This window comes from Siphateles boraxobius, unplaced genomic scaffold, assembly GCF_051911475.1.
Source record: "Siphateles boraxobius isolate OS27281-9 unplaced genomic scaffold, OSU_SipBor_1 7, whole genome shotgun sequence".
NCBI classification, from domain to species: domain Eukaryota; kingdom Metazoa; phylum Chordata; class Actinopteri; order Cypriniformes; family Leuciscidae; genus Siphateles; species Siphateles boraxobius.
In genome coordinates this window covers 39,627,807-39,640,000 of record NW_027509197.1, presented here as the reverse complement: position 1 = coordinate 39,640,000, position 12,194 = coordinate 39,627,807, and the positions used below count along the sequence as shown (strand labels likewise).

At 35.4% G+C, this 12,194-nt stretch overlaps 1 protein-coding gene across 1 annotated transcript in view; it reads right to left on the bottom strand.

The window, feature by feature from the left end:
• Nucleotides 1-9,395, bottom strand: part of lcp1 (lymphocyte cytosolic protein 1 (L-plastin)) — a 22,481-nt gene extending 13,086 nt beyond the window's left edge. The window contains exons 1-4 of the mRNA XM_077217180.1: nt 9,064-9,395; nt 5,113-5,201; nt 1,003-1,166; nt 125-248 (exon numbers count right to left, since the gene is read on the bottom strand). Coding sequence (XP_077073295.1) covers nt 125-248; nt 1,003-1,166; nt 5,113-5,179 — 355 coding nt within the window. The 5' untranslated portion in view covers nt 5,180-5,201; nt 9,064-9,395. The remainder of the gene's footprint in view (nt 1-124; nt 249-1,002; nt 1,167-5,112; nt 5,202-9,063) is intronic.
• Nucleotides 9,396-12,194: the final 2,799 nt, after the last annotated feature.

Sequence of the window (12,194 nt, the reverse complement as noted above, 5' to 3'; positions counted from 1 at the left end):
CACACACACACACACACACACACAGCATCACCATTATCAAAGCAATCTTGCACGTAACGCTGTTAATATAGTGTTTTTTTGTCGTTTCTGCAGCTCTAGTCTAGTGTGATGTGTTCTGCCTCACCGGAGTACGAGTGCTGCGTTCCGGATTGTTCCGATGTTCCCTTCACTGAATAGATTCCCTCCTTCTTATTAATGGCTTTCCGGAAGGTCTTGGCCACTTCTGAGCTCTTCAGATCATGAACAACCTGAGACACACACACACACACACAAACACACAACCTTTAGGAAGACTGGACAGGTGACGCATGTCATTTCTGCTTAAAATCATTATAATTCATACAGTCAAACTAAAAATTATTCAGACACCAGATATAGTTTTTCATATTTTTACTAGTGGGTGCAGGACACTATAGTTCATTTATGTAAGTGAGGAGGGCAAAATAAAGCAAACTGTGACATATTATACCCCAAAATTCTTCATACAGTGACACAAGTAAAATGTAAAACAAATTTGGGACCAAATATTATTCAGACACTTTGATCTGATCATGTTTTGCTGAATTGTTTTTTCTTTAATAACGAATGCACCTTTTTACCTCACAGACTGAACAACATGAAGCATTGCTTGGTAATCGGTTGAGCTAAACTGGTATTATCTAATTGTGTAGTTAAATTTAACAGCTGACAGATATTCAACATAATTCATGTGTGAGAATCTAACAGAAGGACGGACAAAACCAGCGAAATATCAACTGATTTCATAACATTTTATTACCAATTTCGAAACTATAGCGAATAAACTGTGATAATGTGAGAATAGGGGTTTGAATAAATTTTGGTTTGACTGTATATTATAATACAAGTCACATTTGTAAGTCGCTTTGGATAAAAGTGTCTGCTAAATTAATAAATGCAAATATTATTTAAGGGGCCTTCCAGTCAAAAACTTTTGCTTTAGCATTTTTCCCCCTCATGATAGAGCGTGACCTTTGACCTGACCTTGGCGAACTCATCGAAGGTGATCTTTCCGTCCTGGTTGAGGTCCATGGTCGTGCTGAGCTCCTGAACTAGCTCTCGGATACGGTATCCCGGCAGAGGAAGGTTTGCGGCTCGGAAAAGGTCGTTCAGCTCGTCTGTGCTGATGTAACCGTTACCGTCCACATCTGCAAGAAAAGGTCAAAGGTCAGTAGCATAACCTCAAATATACAGCATGACCAGTGCGCTTCGAATCACTCTAATGAATGGATTCTTTTAACGAATCGCTCAAAAGAATCTGGAATCAGTGTTGTTTGAGTATTATTTATATTCTATTTTAGTATTTTTAATTAGCTTTTATTTTTATATTTTCAGTAGTGCTGGGCAACGATTAATCGAAATAAAATCCCCCAAAAAATAAAAAATTTGGAAAAATACAAATCCAAAATTTGGATGTATGCATGCATACTTACATATATTTAAGAAATATTTGCATGAATATATTTTTATTTATATATAATTTATATTATATATAAATATAGATATTTTATATATAAATAACACATTTTTCTTAAATATGTACATGCATGTGTGTGTATTAATATATACAAAATAATTATAAACAGTACACACACATATATTATGTAAACACTAACTTTTATTTTGGATGCCCCAGCACTAATTTTCAGTTTTCATTTTTGTTTTAGTCGTTTTGCCATTTTCATTTGTTTATTTAGCTTTAATTTATTATTTCAGTTTTAGTCATTTTACTACTTAAAGTTATTTATTTGAGTTACTTCATGACCAGTGTAGTCCAAATCTCTCTAATAAACTGATTCTTTAAAAATGAAACGCTCAAAAAGACTCAAATGCTGATTTAAAAAGGTTTGAATCAGTGTTATTTAAGCATTTTTATATACTATGATAGCCATTTGAATTAGCTTTTATTTTTTCAGTTATCATTTTAATTTTAGTTTTTTTGGTAAGTTTTTATTCAGTTTTAGTAGTTGAAGTACTTAAACTTATTTTTTTTCAGTTAGTTGCCAAGTTGCAAATTTTGTCATTTTAAGATTTTAAATCTTTATTTCAATGAATAAAAATTATTTTTAATAGTTTTTTTAGTTAACAATTAAAACATTGGTTTAAGTCAGTCGAATAAACTGATTCTTTTAATGAATCATTCAAAAACTTAAGTTATTGGTTTGAATCACTCTAATGAACTTAATATTTTCACGAATCGTTCAAAATGTTTCAGTGCAATAAATATAAGAACTATTTTTTATTAAGAAACTTGGACAAATTATTTGTGGCCCTCAAAAGTACTAAAAAGGATTACTAATAAAATTGCTGAGGAACTGGAAGTGCTTAGAGGAATCAGATTTAAAGGAACTGGAAGTGTGTCTATAGTGTGTCTATAGTGTGTCTGTGTCTATAGTGTGTCTATAGTGTGTCTATAGTGTGTCTATAGTGTATCTATAGTGTGTCTGTGTCTATAGTGTGTCTGTGTCTATAGTGTGTCTATAGTGTGTCTATAGTGTATCTATAGTGTGTCTATAGTGTGTCTATAGTGTATCTATAGTGTGTCTATATTGTGTCTATAGTGTATCTATAGTGTGTCTATAGTGTGTCTATAGTGTATCTATAGTGTATCTATAGTGTGTCTATAGTGTGTCTATAGTGTATCTATAGTGTATCTATAGTGTGTCTATAGTGTGTCTAAAGTGTGTCTATAGTGTATCTATAGTGTGTCTATAGTGTGTCTATAGTGTATCTATAGTGTGTCTATAGTGTATCTATAGTGTGTCTATATTGTGTCTATAGTGTGTCTATAGTGTGTCTATAGTGCGTCTATAGTGTGTATATAGTGTATCTATAGTGTGTCTATATTGTGTCTATATTGTATCTATAGTGTGTCTATAGTGTATCTATAGTGTATCTATAGTGTATCTATAGTGTGTCTATAGTGCATCTATAGTGCGTCTATAGTGTGTCTATATTGTGTCTATAGTGTATCTATAGTGTGTCTATAGTGTATCTATAGTGTGTCTATAGTGTATCTATAGTGTGTCTATAGTGTATCTATAGTGTATCTATAGTGTGTCTATAGTGTGTCTATAGTGTGTCTAAAGTGTGTCTATAGTGTATCTATAGTGTGTCTATAGTGTGTCTATAGTGTATCTATAGTGTGTCTATATTGTGTCTATAGTGTATCTATAGTGTATCTATAGTGTGTCTATAGTGCGTCTATAGTGTATCTATAGTGTGTCTATATTGTGTCTATAGTGTATCTATAGTGTGTCTATAGTGTATCTATAGTGTATCTATAGTGTATCTATAGTGTGTCTATAGTGCGTCTATAGTGCGTCTATAGTGTATCTATAGTGCGTCTATAGTGTATCTATAGTGTGTCTATAGTGTGTCTATAGTGTATCTATAGTAGGGATGGGAATTGATAAGATTTTATCAATATCAATGCCACTAACGATTCTGCTTATCGATCCGATTCTTTAACGATTCTCTTATCGATTCCTGATAGCACTGTGTGGGAAAAAGTAGTCTTTTTCGGGGGGGAAAACAAGTCGTTTTAATGCTTACACTTGACTAAGCAAACTGTACTTTTTATGTAATTTCTGTAATAAATGGAACCTTATTGTAAAGTGTTACCGATTAGTTATACACCGATTAAACGTCCCGTGAGTTCAGTGTTGGAAAGATCAGTTGTTTTAACCATTCATTAAAACGAATCGGTTCAAATGAGTCATTAGTTCGCGAATTGGACGTGTCATTATCGGACGTGTGCGCGTTGTGTGATTATCCCGCCAGTTGGGACATCCCACAAGATGTGTGTCATCACAGAAAACATTTCATCACTGGATCGTTTTTTTTCGTTTATTTGAAGTGTGATTATGTCAGCTGAATGTGCGGAAGACTTTTCAGAGAAGATAAGGCAACGTATTTTATTCACACCCAGCGGCAATTCAGGAAAAACAAATCTCCGAATGCTCCACATAAAACTTTTGTCTCCCTACCTTACCATCGTGTCGTTTATTTTGATTAATATGTGCGAGGGAGAGAGGAAGACAGCGCTTAGTTTTGAGACGGTGAAGCCTACTTTCGCCTTGCTCCGAAGAGAGAGAGTGCGTGCGCGCGACCGGGGCTCTGTCTCTCTCTCTCTCTCTGCTCGATCAGTTTAACATGCGCCCTGTCACAAGCGCAGCGGTTCATCTACATTACCAGAGAGAGACAATTTTACTCACTGATCAAATAAGACTTTGCAGGACAAAGATTATCTTTGGACGCGGTGCTATGGTGCTTGATAAAGGACAAAAGGGACAGTTGTGAGTTCACGGTCTGTACATACTATGGCTGACTCAGAGCAGGAGCATCGATAAGAGGACTCGTTAACGTCGAGGGCATACAATATCGATGGATCGTAAAATTTAGAACCGGTTCTCGAGTGGAACCGGTTTTCGATTCCCATCCCTAATCTATAGTGTGTCTATAGTGTGTCTATAGTGTATCTATAGTGTGTCTATAGTGTATCTATAGTGTGTCTATATTGTGTCTATAGTGTGTCTATAGTGTATCTATATTGTATCTATAGTGTGTCTATAGTGTATCTATAGTGTATCTATAGTGTGTCTATAGTGTGTCTATAGTGTGTCTATAGTGTTTCTATATTGTGTCTATAGTGCGTCTATAGTGCGTCTATAGTGTGTCTATAGTGCGTCTATAGTGCGTCTATAGTGTATCTATAGTGCGTCTATAGTGTATCTATAGTGTGTCTATAGTGTATCTATAGTGTGTCTATAGTGTATCTATAGTGTGTCTATAGTGTGTCTATAGTGTATCTATAGTGTGTCTATATTGTGTCTATAGTGTGTCTATAGTGTATCTATAGTGTTTCTATAGTGCGTCTATAGTGCGTCTATAGTGTGTCTATAGTGTGTCTATAGTGTGTCTATAGTGCGTCTATAGTGCGTCTATAGTGCGTCTATAGTGTATCTATAGTGCGTCTATAGTGCGTCTATAGTGTATCTATAGTGTGTCTATAGTGCGTCTATAGTGCGTCTATAGTGTATCTATAGCTTTCACACTGTATCTGAATGAAGAGGTTTTCAGCTGTTCACTCACCGACTTTACTGAAGGCTTCTCTCAGGTCCTCCATCTCCTCCGCTGGGATGTGTGTTGTGTCCGCCATCTTTCTCTGATAGATAGATCACCTGTGAACGAGAGAGAGATTGTGTTTGTGTTCTGCTGATGTCATAGCTCAATGATAGGAGTTATTAAACAGTGAATAGAGAGATGAAGAAGCTGATACTTAAAACACCCTCCGTTTGAACAATCAAACATCCAGTATTTCAAATGTTTTGAATATGTTTTTTTCTTGGTTATGCGAACGTTCCATTTAGCAAACATTATGGGAATGTTACTTTTGAATGTTCTCTGAACATCCTGAAACAACAGTAACATTTAAAATAATATTAGATGAATGTCTAACTAAACATTTAAAAAAAAAGAAATAGTGGTGTAACGATACCCTCATGTCACGATTCGACACACATCACGATACTGAACTCACGATACGATATTATTGCGATACTCCAAGACATATGATACAAGGTTAACAAAAAATGTACTGTTGATTAAAATGCTAACTTTGATATTACATTGTGTGTGTGTAAATGAATAGTCTTGGACTTGGTGCTGGAAACCCAATGCAGGACAATAGAGACACCAGAATAACAATATTCATGATTCTGAAGCTGAAAATACAGACTTATTTTTAGACGAATATGCTTGCACTCTTTCACTGACTAGATATATTTAAAATAATGTAGGCCACTTTTTACTGGTAACATCAGACATTTGGTATTATCAGGACCCACAAATATTCCCCCATTGCATTATTATACATATTCAACATTATATATAGTAGTTTAATGACACTAAAACTCTGTAAACGTAAAAAAAAATTCTCTCACTGTAATTTTAAAACACATATAATCACTTTCCATGATACATATTGTTGCATTTTTGTATTGCGATATAAAAAAGACCAATGCATAAATTTTTGTGCAACGTTTTGAGGACATTATTACAAATCAGATATCGTTCATAACTTTGAGAAGAACGTTAGCTGTGTCTTTATCAGTTATTTTGTCCTTCTAACATTGTACGGTCTGATGAACGCGAGGGTTTTGTAACGACGTGATGTAAAGATGCAAACATGCCATCAGAGCCTTGAGAAAGACCTTTCACACCGGAAGCGGCTGTTGCTTTGGGTTTTGAGTAACAGCATGTGGTTTGAGGAGACGACATTACAACTATACCTTAGCAGAGCATAATCATAATACATGTTAAGAATTATACATGGTTATGTATTGCAAGCTGGAGTAATGACAGTAAACTTTACAGCAAGTTTACAGCAGTAACACAAATATAAAGAAGCGAATGAAGCATCGACGTGACTTCCTGCTTCTGAAAGTGTGAGGTGTGTGCATGGGTGTGTGTAACGTAATGAATGTCCTGAACATTAACAAACGCAGAAGTATGTCAGGAATCATGAACTGCTGCTTCAACTCAGGATTTGTTCAAACAGCACGTTCTGCTAACGTTCCCATTAACTATTGAAAAACGTTATTTCTAGGGGTGTAACATACATCGTGTCCCAATACATCGAAAAAAATCAATGTTTTCAGAGTTTTAGTGTCAGTACTACATTAAACTACTACATATAATGTTGATTATAATGTATAATAATGCAATGGAGGAATATTTGTGGGTCCTGATAATACCAAATGTCTGATGTTACCAGTAAAAGTGGCTTACATTATTTTAAATATATCTAGACAGAGTGCAAGTATAATTCAGTATTTTCAGCTTCAGAATCATGAATATTGTTATTCTGGTGTCTCTATTGTCCTGCATTGGGTTTCCTGCACCAAGTTCAAGACTATTCATTTACACACACAATGTAATATCAAAGTTAACATTTTAATCAACTGTAAATGTTTTGTTAACCTTGTATCATATGTCTTGGAGTATCGCAATAACATCGTATCGTGAGTTCAGTATCGTGATGTGTGTCGAATCGTGACATGAGAGTATCGTTACACCACTAGTTATGTCTGAAACATTCAAAACGTCCAGTTTATCTCTTTGTTATGAGAAAGTTAATAGAACATTCCATTTTGCAACGTTACTTTTGAATGTTCTCTGAACATTCCGAAACAAGTTGTAACATTTAAAAAATGTTTGTTGATCATCCAACAAACCAACTCTGAACAAACATCCTTATTACGTTACAGGAAAAACATTTGCTCATAAGTTTCCCTGTTAGCTGTGAGTTTATATCTCCAGAATACAGCGTATACTGAGACATTTCTTCCTTTAACTGTCTTTGTAACAAAACTTTAAAACACATCTAGTTGTGTGGATAATGAAGCGGGGCTCGTTTGTGATTTAAATTCTATCAGACGGATGTTCAATATCACTGCATTTAACATGCAAATGTTATTCTGTTTAAAGTGACGTGTTCAGCTCAGTGAAGTAATCAGATGCTGTTACACATTTGCATCTTCATGACAGCGATAAGTGCTTTTTTATCAGCATAAATCTGAGCATCATGTTTAGCTGAAAACTACTTTGGCAACACTTTACAAGAAGGTTTCATTAGTTAACATGAACTAACAATGAACAATACTTCTATTCAGCACATTTAATGCATTTTAGGATTGAACATTTTATCTGTTAACATTAGTTAATGCACTGTGAACTAACATTAATAACTACCATTAACAAAGGTTAATAAAAGCTGTAAAAAAACATTGCTCATTGTAAGTTCATGTCAGTTAATACAGTAACTAGATTGACTTTATTGTTAAGTATTACCACTATTTTATGCCTTTTTCAGTGTCTTTAAACACTTGAGCAATAGAACAACTGATAGTTATTTCAGTATCATTTCAAAATGTCTGCTTTCAGCCCTTCACATGTGCTCTGATCTTCCTCTTTCACATGTACATTCTGCTTTTGTTTTAGCTCAGCCTAGAAATAAATATAAGATATAATCGTTTCTGCTGCTGCACATCCCACTCTTTGCAAAGGTGTGACTGAAACTTTCAGGCTCGTCGTTCTGAGATGTAAGATGGAGCACATTATAAATGCTTTAGAATAAGACAGAAACTTCATGCACTTGTTGCACAGCTGAACCACAGTTTCCTGTTTCTCTTTAACCGCAGCGCAACGCTTCACTTCTGCTTCAGATTACACCGAACGCTCAAAAACCCCCAAAGCTTTATGACAAACTGAAACTCTGAGAGCATGCTTGGAATCTGGAATTAAAATTTTTATAAAAATTCATGATTGTTTGCCATTTCTCATACTGGTATTATCACATGCATTGGAAAAGCTAAGTTATTAAATTTAATGGCAATGGCAAATGTAAGCCTTTTCACTCTCAGATGTTTGGATTCGACTGTATTCCAAGCTAATATAAATATGTTTTAAGAACATGTTGTTAACGTTCACTTTAAATTACGAAAACGTCATTTCTGAATATTCTCTAGTTTCAAACGTTTTTCTTATTTATACAAACATTAAGGAAACATTCTATTTTGCAAACATTATGGAATGTTACTTTTGAATGTTCTCTGAACATTCTGAAACAAGTAACATTTAAAAAATCAAAAACGTACAACTGCAATGTTTTAGAAAGTTCCATAAACGATGTATAAATAATGTTTTTGAGAACATAATTACAGACCAGATAACGTTCTATTAATGTTACTGGATGAACGTTTGTTCATAACTTGCCAGAATGTTCCCTGTTTGCTGGGAGTCTGTATTTTGTTTCTGTTGCATTAATATTCAACTAAATCTATGAAATGCATCCCATGTGAAGATGAAGCACAAACATTTACACAATCAACTAAAGCTGTTTAAATGACTAGTACACATGATCTGATCAGGGTCTGAAAGTTTCTCTTTTGAAGAGTGCAGCATCTGTCAGACTCACATCAGTGATGGAATTACTGTACGTACACTAGAGAAACACAGATAGTGATGATGAGCATGTCTTACCTGCAGACGACGGTGGACTTCAGGGTGGATCTGTGTCTGGTCACTTTCAGAGGTTCTGCTACGACTCTATTCAAATGTGAGAGGAAGGAAGTGACATACACAGAGGCCTACACGACAGTGGAAACAGGAACACACACGCTCTATGTCTTAATAAGGTAAAACCCTTGACATCTGCACACAGCAACAAACATGATCGACATCTGACAGCATCTGTTACTATTCTGAGATTTAACAATGCTAAGTTTTGATGCTGTGAAATGGTCAATTCAAGATTGTCACCACAAATTTGGGTGTACATATGTCATCGTTTAGGAAACAACCTCAGGAAGTGTAACATATATTTGACTAAGTGTAACATGATTATCAGTCCTGATTGTCATTAGTAATGTGCCATTTTTTTCCTATGTGTTTTTATTGCTCTTAGGGCATGAAAAACAAGATTTGAACTTTTTTTTTTACACAATTTTTTTTTGAAAAAGAGATTTGCAGATATCCACTTGAGGAGACTGTATGCATTTGGTTCTAGAGATTAAACATAATACAGTAATAACAAAGCAATACTGTGTGTACTTAATAAACCAATGAATAAAATTATATAAAATCATGTAAACACTATAAAATATATTTTAAAAATATAATACAGCTTCAATTATTATAAACGCAATTGAGTTTGTTCCCGTTCCACCCGCAGACGGAGAACTTCATACAAGTTGAACTTTGCGTGCCTTTGGTATCAGAACATGATGATGTGATTTCATCAAAGATCTCATGCATTACGCATTACAGTAACGCATTACAGGTAATGTGTGTTACATAATCAGTTTACTTTAGGATGTAACGAGTAAAGTAACGCATTACAGGTAACGTGTGTTACATAATCAATTACTTTAGGATGTAACGAGTAAAGTAACGCATTACAGGTAACGTGTGTTACATAATCAGATTACTTTAGAATGTAACGAGTAAAGTAACGCATTACAGGTAACGTGTGTTACATAATCAATTACTTTAGGATGTAACGAGTAGGGATGGGAATCGAAAACCGGTTCCACTCGAGAACCGGTTCTAAATTTTACGATCCATCGATATTGTATGCCCTCGACGTTAACGAGTCCTCTTATCGATGCTCCTGCTCTGAGTCAGCCATAGTATGTACAGACCGTGAACTCACAACTGTCCCTTTTGTCCTTTATCAAGCACCATAGCACCGCGTCCAAAGATAATCTTTGTCCTGCAAAGTCTTATTTGATCAGTGAGTAAAATTGTCTCTCTCTGGTAATGTAGATGAACCGCTGCGCTTGTGACAGGGCGCATGTTAAACTGATCGAGCAGAGAGAGAGAGAGAGAGAGAGCCCCGGTCGCGCGCACGCACTCTCTCTCTTCGGAGCAAGGCGAAAGTAGGCTTCACCGTCTCAAAACTAAGCGCTGTCTTCCTCTCTCCCTCGCACATATTAATCAAAATAAACGACACGATGGTAAGGTAGGGAGACTAAAGTTTTATGTGGAGCATTCGGAGATTTGTTTTTCCTGAATTGCCGCTGGGTGTGAATTGTGCTAAAATACGTTGTCTTATCTTCTCTGAAAAGTCTTCCGCACATTCAGCTGACATAATCACACTTCAAATAAACGAAAAAAAACGATCCAGTGATGAAATGTTTTCTGTGATGACACACATCTTGTGGGATGTCCCAACTGGCGGGATAATCACACAACGCGCACACGTCCGATAATGACACGTCCAATTCGCGAACTAATGACTCATTTGAACCGATTCGTTTTAATGAATGGTTAAAACAACTGATCTTTCCAACACTGAACTCACGGGACGTTTAATCGGTGTATAACTAATCGGTAACACTTTACAATAAGGTTCCATTTATTACAGAAATTACATAAAAAGTACAGTTTGCTTAGTCAAGTGTAAGCATTAAAACGACTTGTTTTCCCCCCCGAAAAAGACTACTTTTTCCCACACAGTGCTATCAGGAATGCGTGATTTTTTTTCCCAAACCACTTCAGCGGAAATCCCGCCCTGCAGCCGATTTCATTGGTTTAGGTTACAGTGACGGGTAGGTTTAGGGATCAGTGTTTGGTGTAGGCAATCAGTACAGTGATTGACATGACCAATGAAAACTTTTAAATCGGCTGCAGGGCGGGATTTCCACTGAAGTGGTTTGGGGAAAAAAATCACGCATCAGGAATCGATAAGAGAATCGTTAAAGAATCGGATCGATAAGCAGAATCGTTAGTGGCATTGATATTGATAAAATCTTATCAATTCCCATCCCTAGTAACGAGTAAAGTCACGCATTACAGGTAACGTGTGTTACATAATCAGATTACTTTAGGATGTAATGAGTAAAGTAACGCATTACAGGTAACGTGTGTTGCATAATCAGATTACTTTAGGATGTAACGAGTAAAGTAACGCATTACAGGTAACGTGTGTTACATAATCAGATTACTTTAGGATGTAACGAGTAAAGTAACGCATTACAGGTAACGTGTGTTACATAATCAGATTACTTTAGGATGTAACGAGTAAAGTAACGCATTACAGGTAACGTGCGTTACATAATCAATTACTTTAGGATGTAACGAGTAAAGTAACGCATTACAGGTAACGTGTGTTGCATAATCAGATTACTTTAGGATGTAATGAGTAAAGTAACGCATTACAGGTAACGTGTGTTACATAATCAGATTAATTTAGGATGTAACGAGTAAAGTAACGCATTACAGGTAACGTGTGTTGCATAATCAGATTAATTTAGGATGTAACGAGTAAAGTAACGCATTACAGGTATCATGTGTTGCATAATCAGATTAATTTAGGATGTAACGAGTAAAGTAACGCATTACAGGTAACGTGTGTTGCATAATCAGATTAATTTAGGATGTAACGAGTAAAGTAACGCATTACAGGTATCGTGTGTTGCATAATCAGATTAATTTAGGATGTAATGAGTAAAGTAACGCATTACAGGTAACGTGTGTTGCATAATCAGATTAATTTAGGATGTAACGAGTAAAGTAACGCATTACAGGTAACGTGTGTTACATAATCAATTACTTTAGGATGTAACGAGTAAAGTAACGCATTACAGGTAACATGTGTTACATAATCAGAT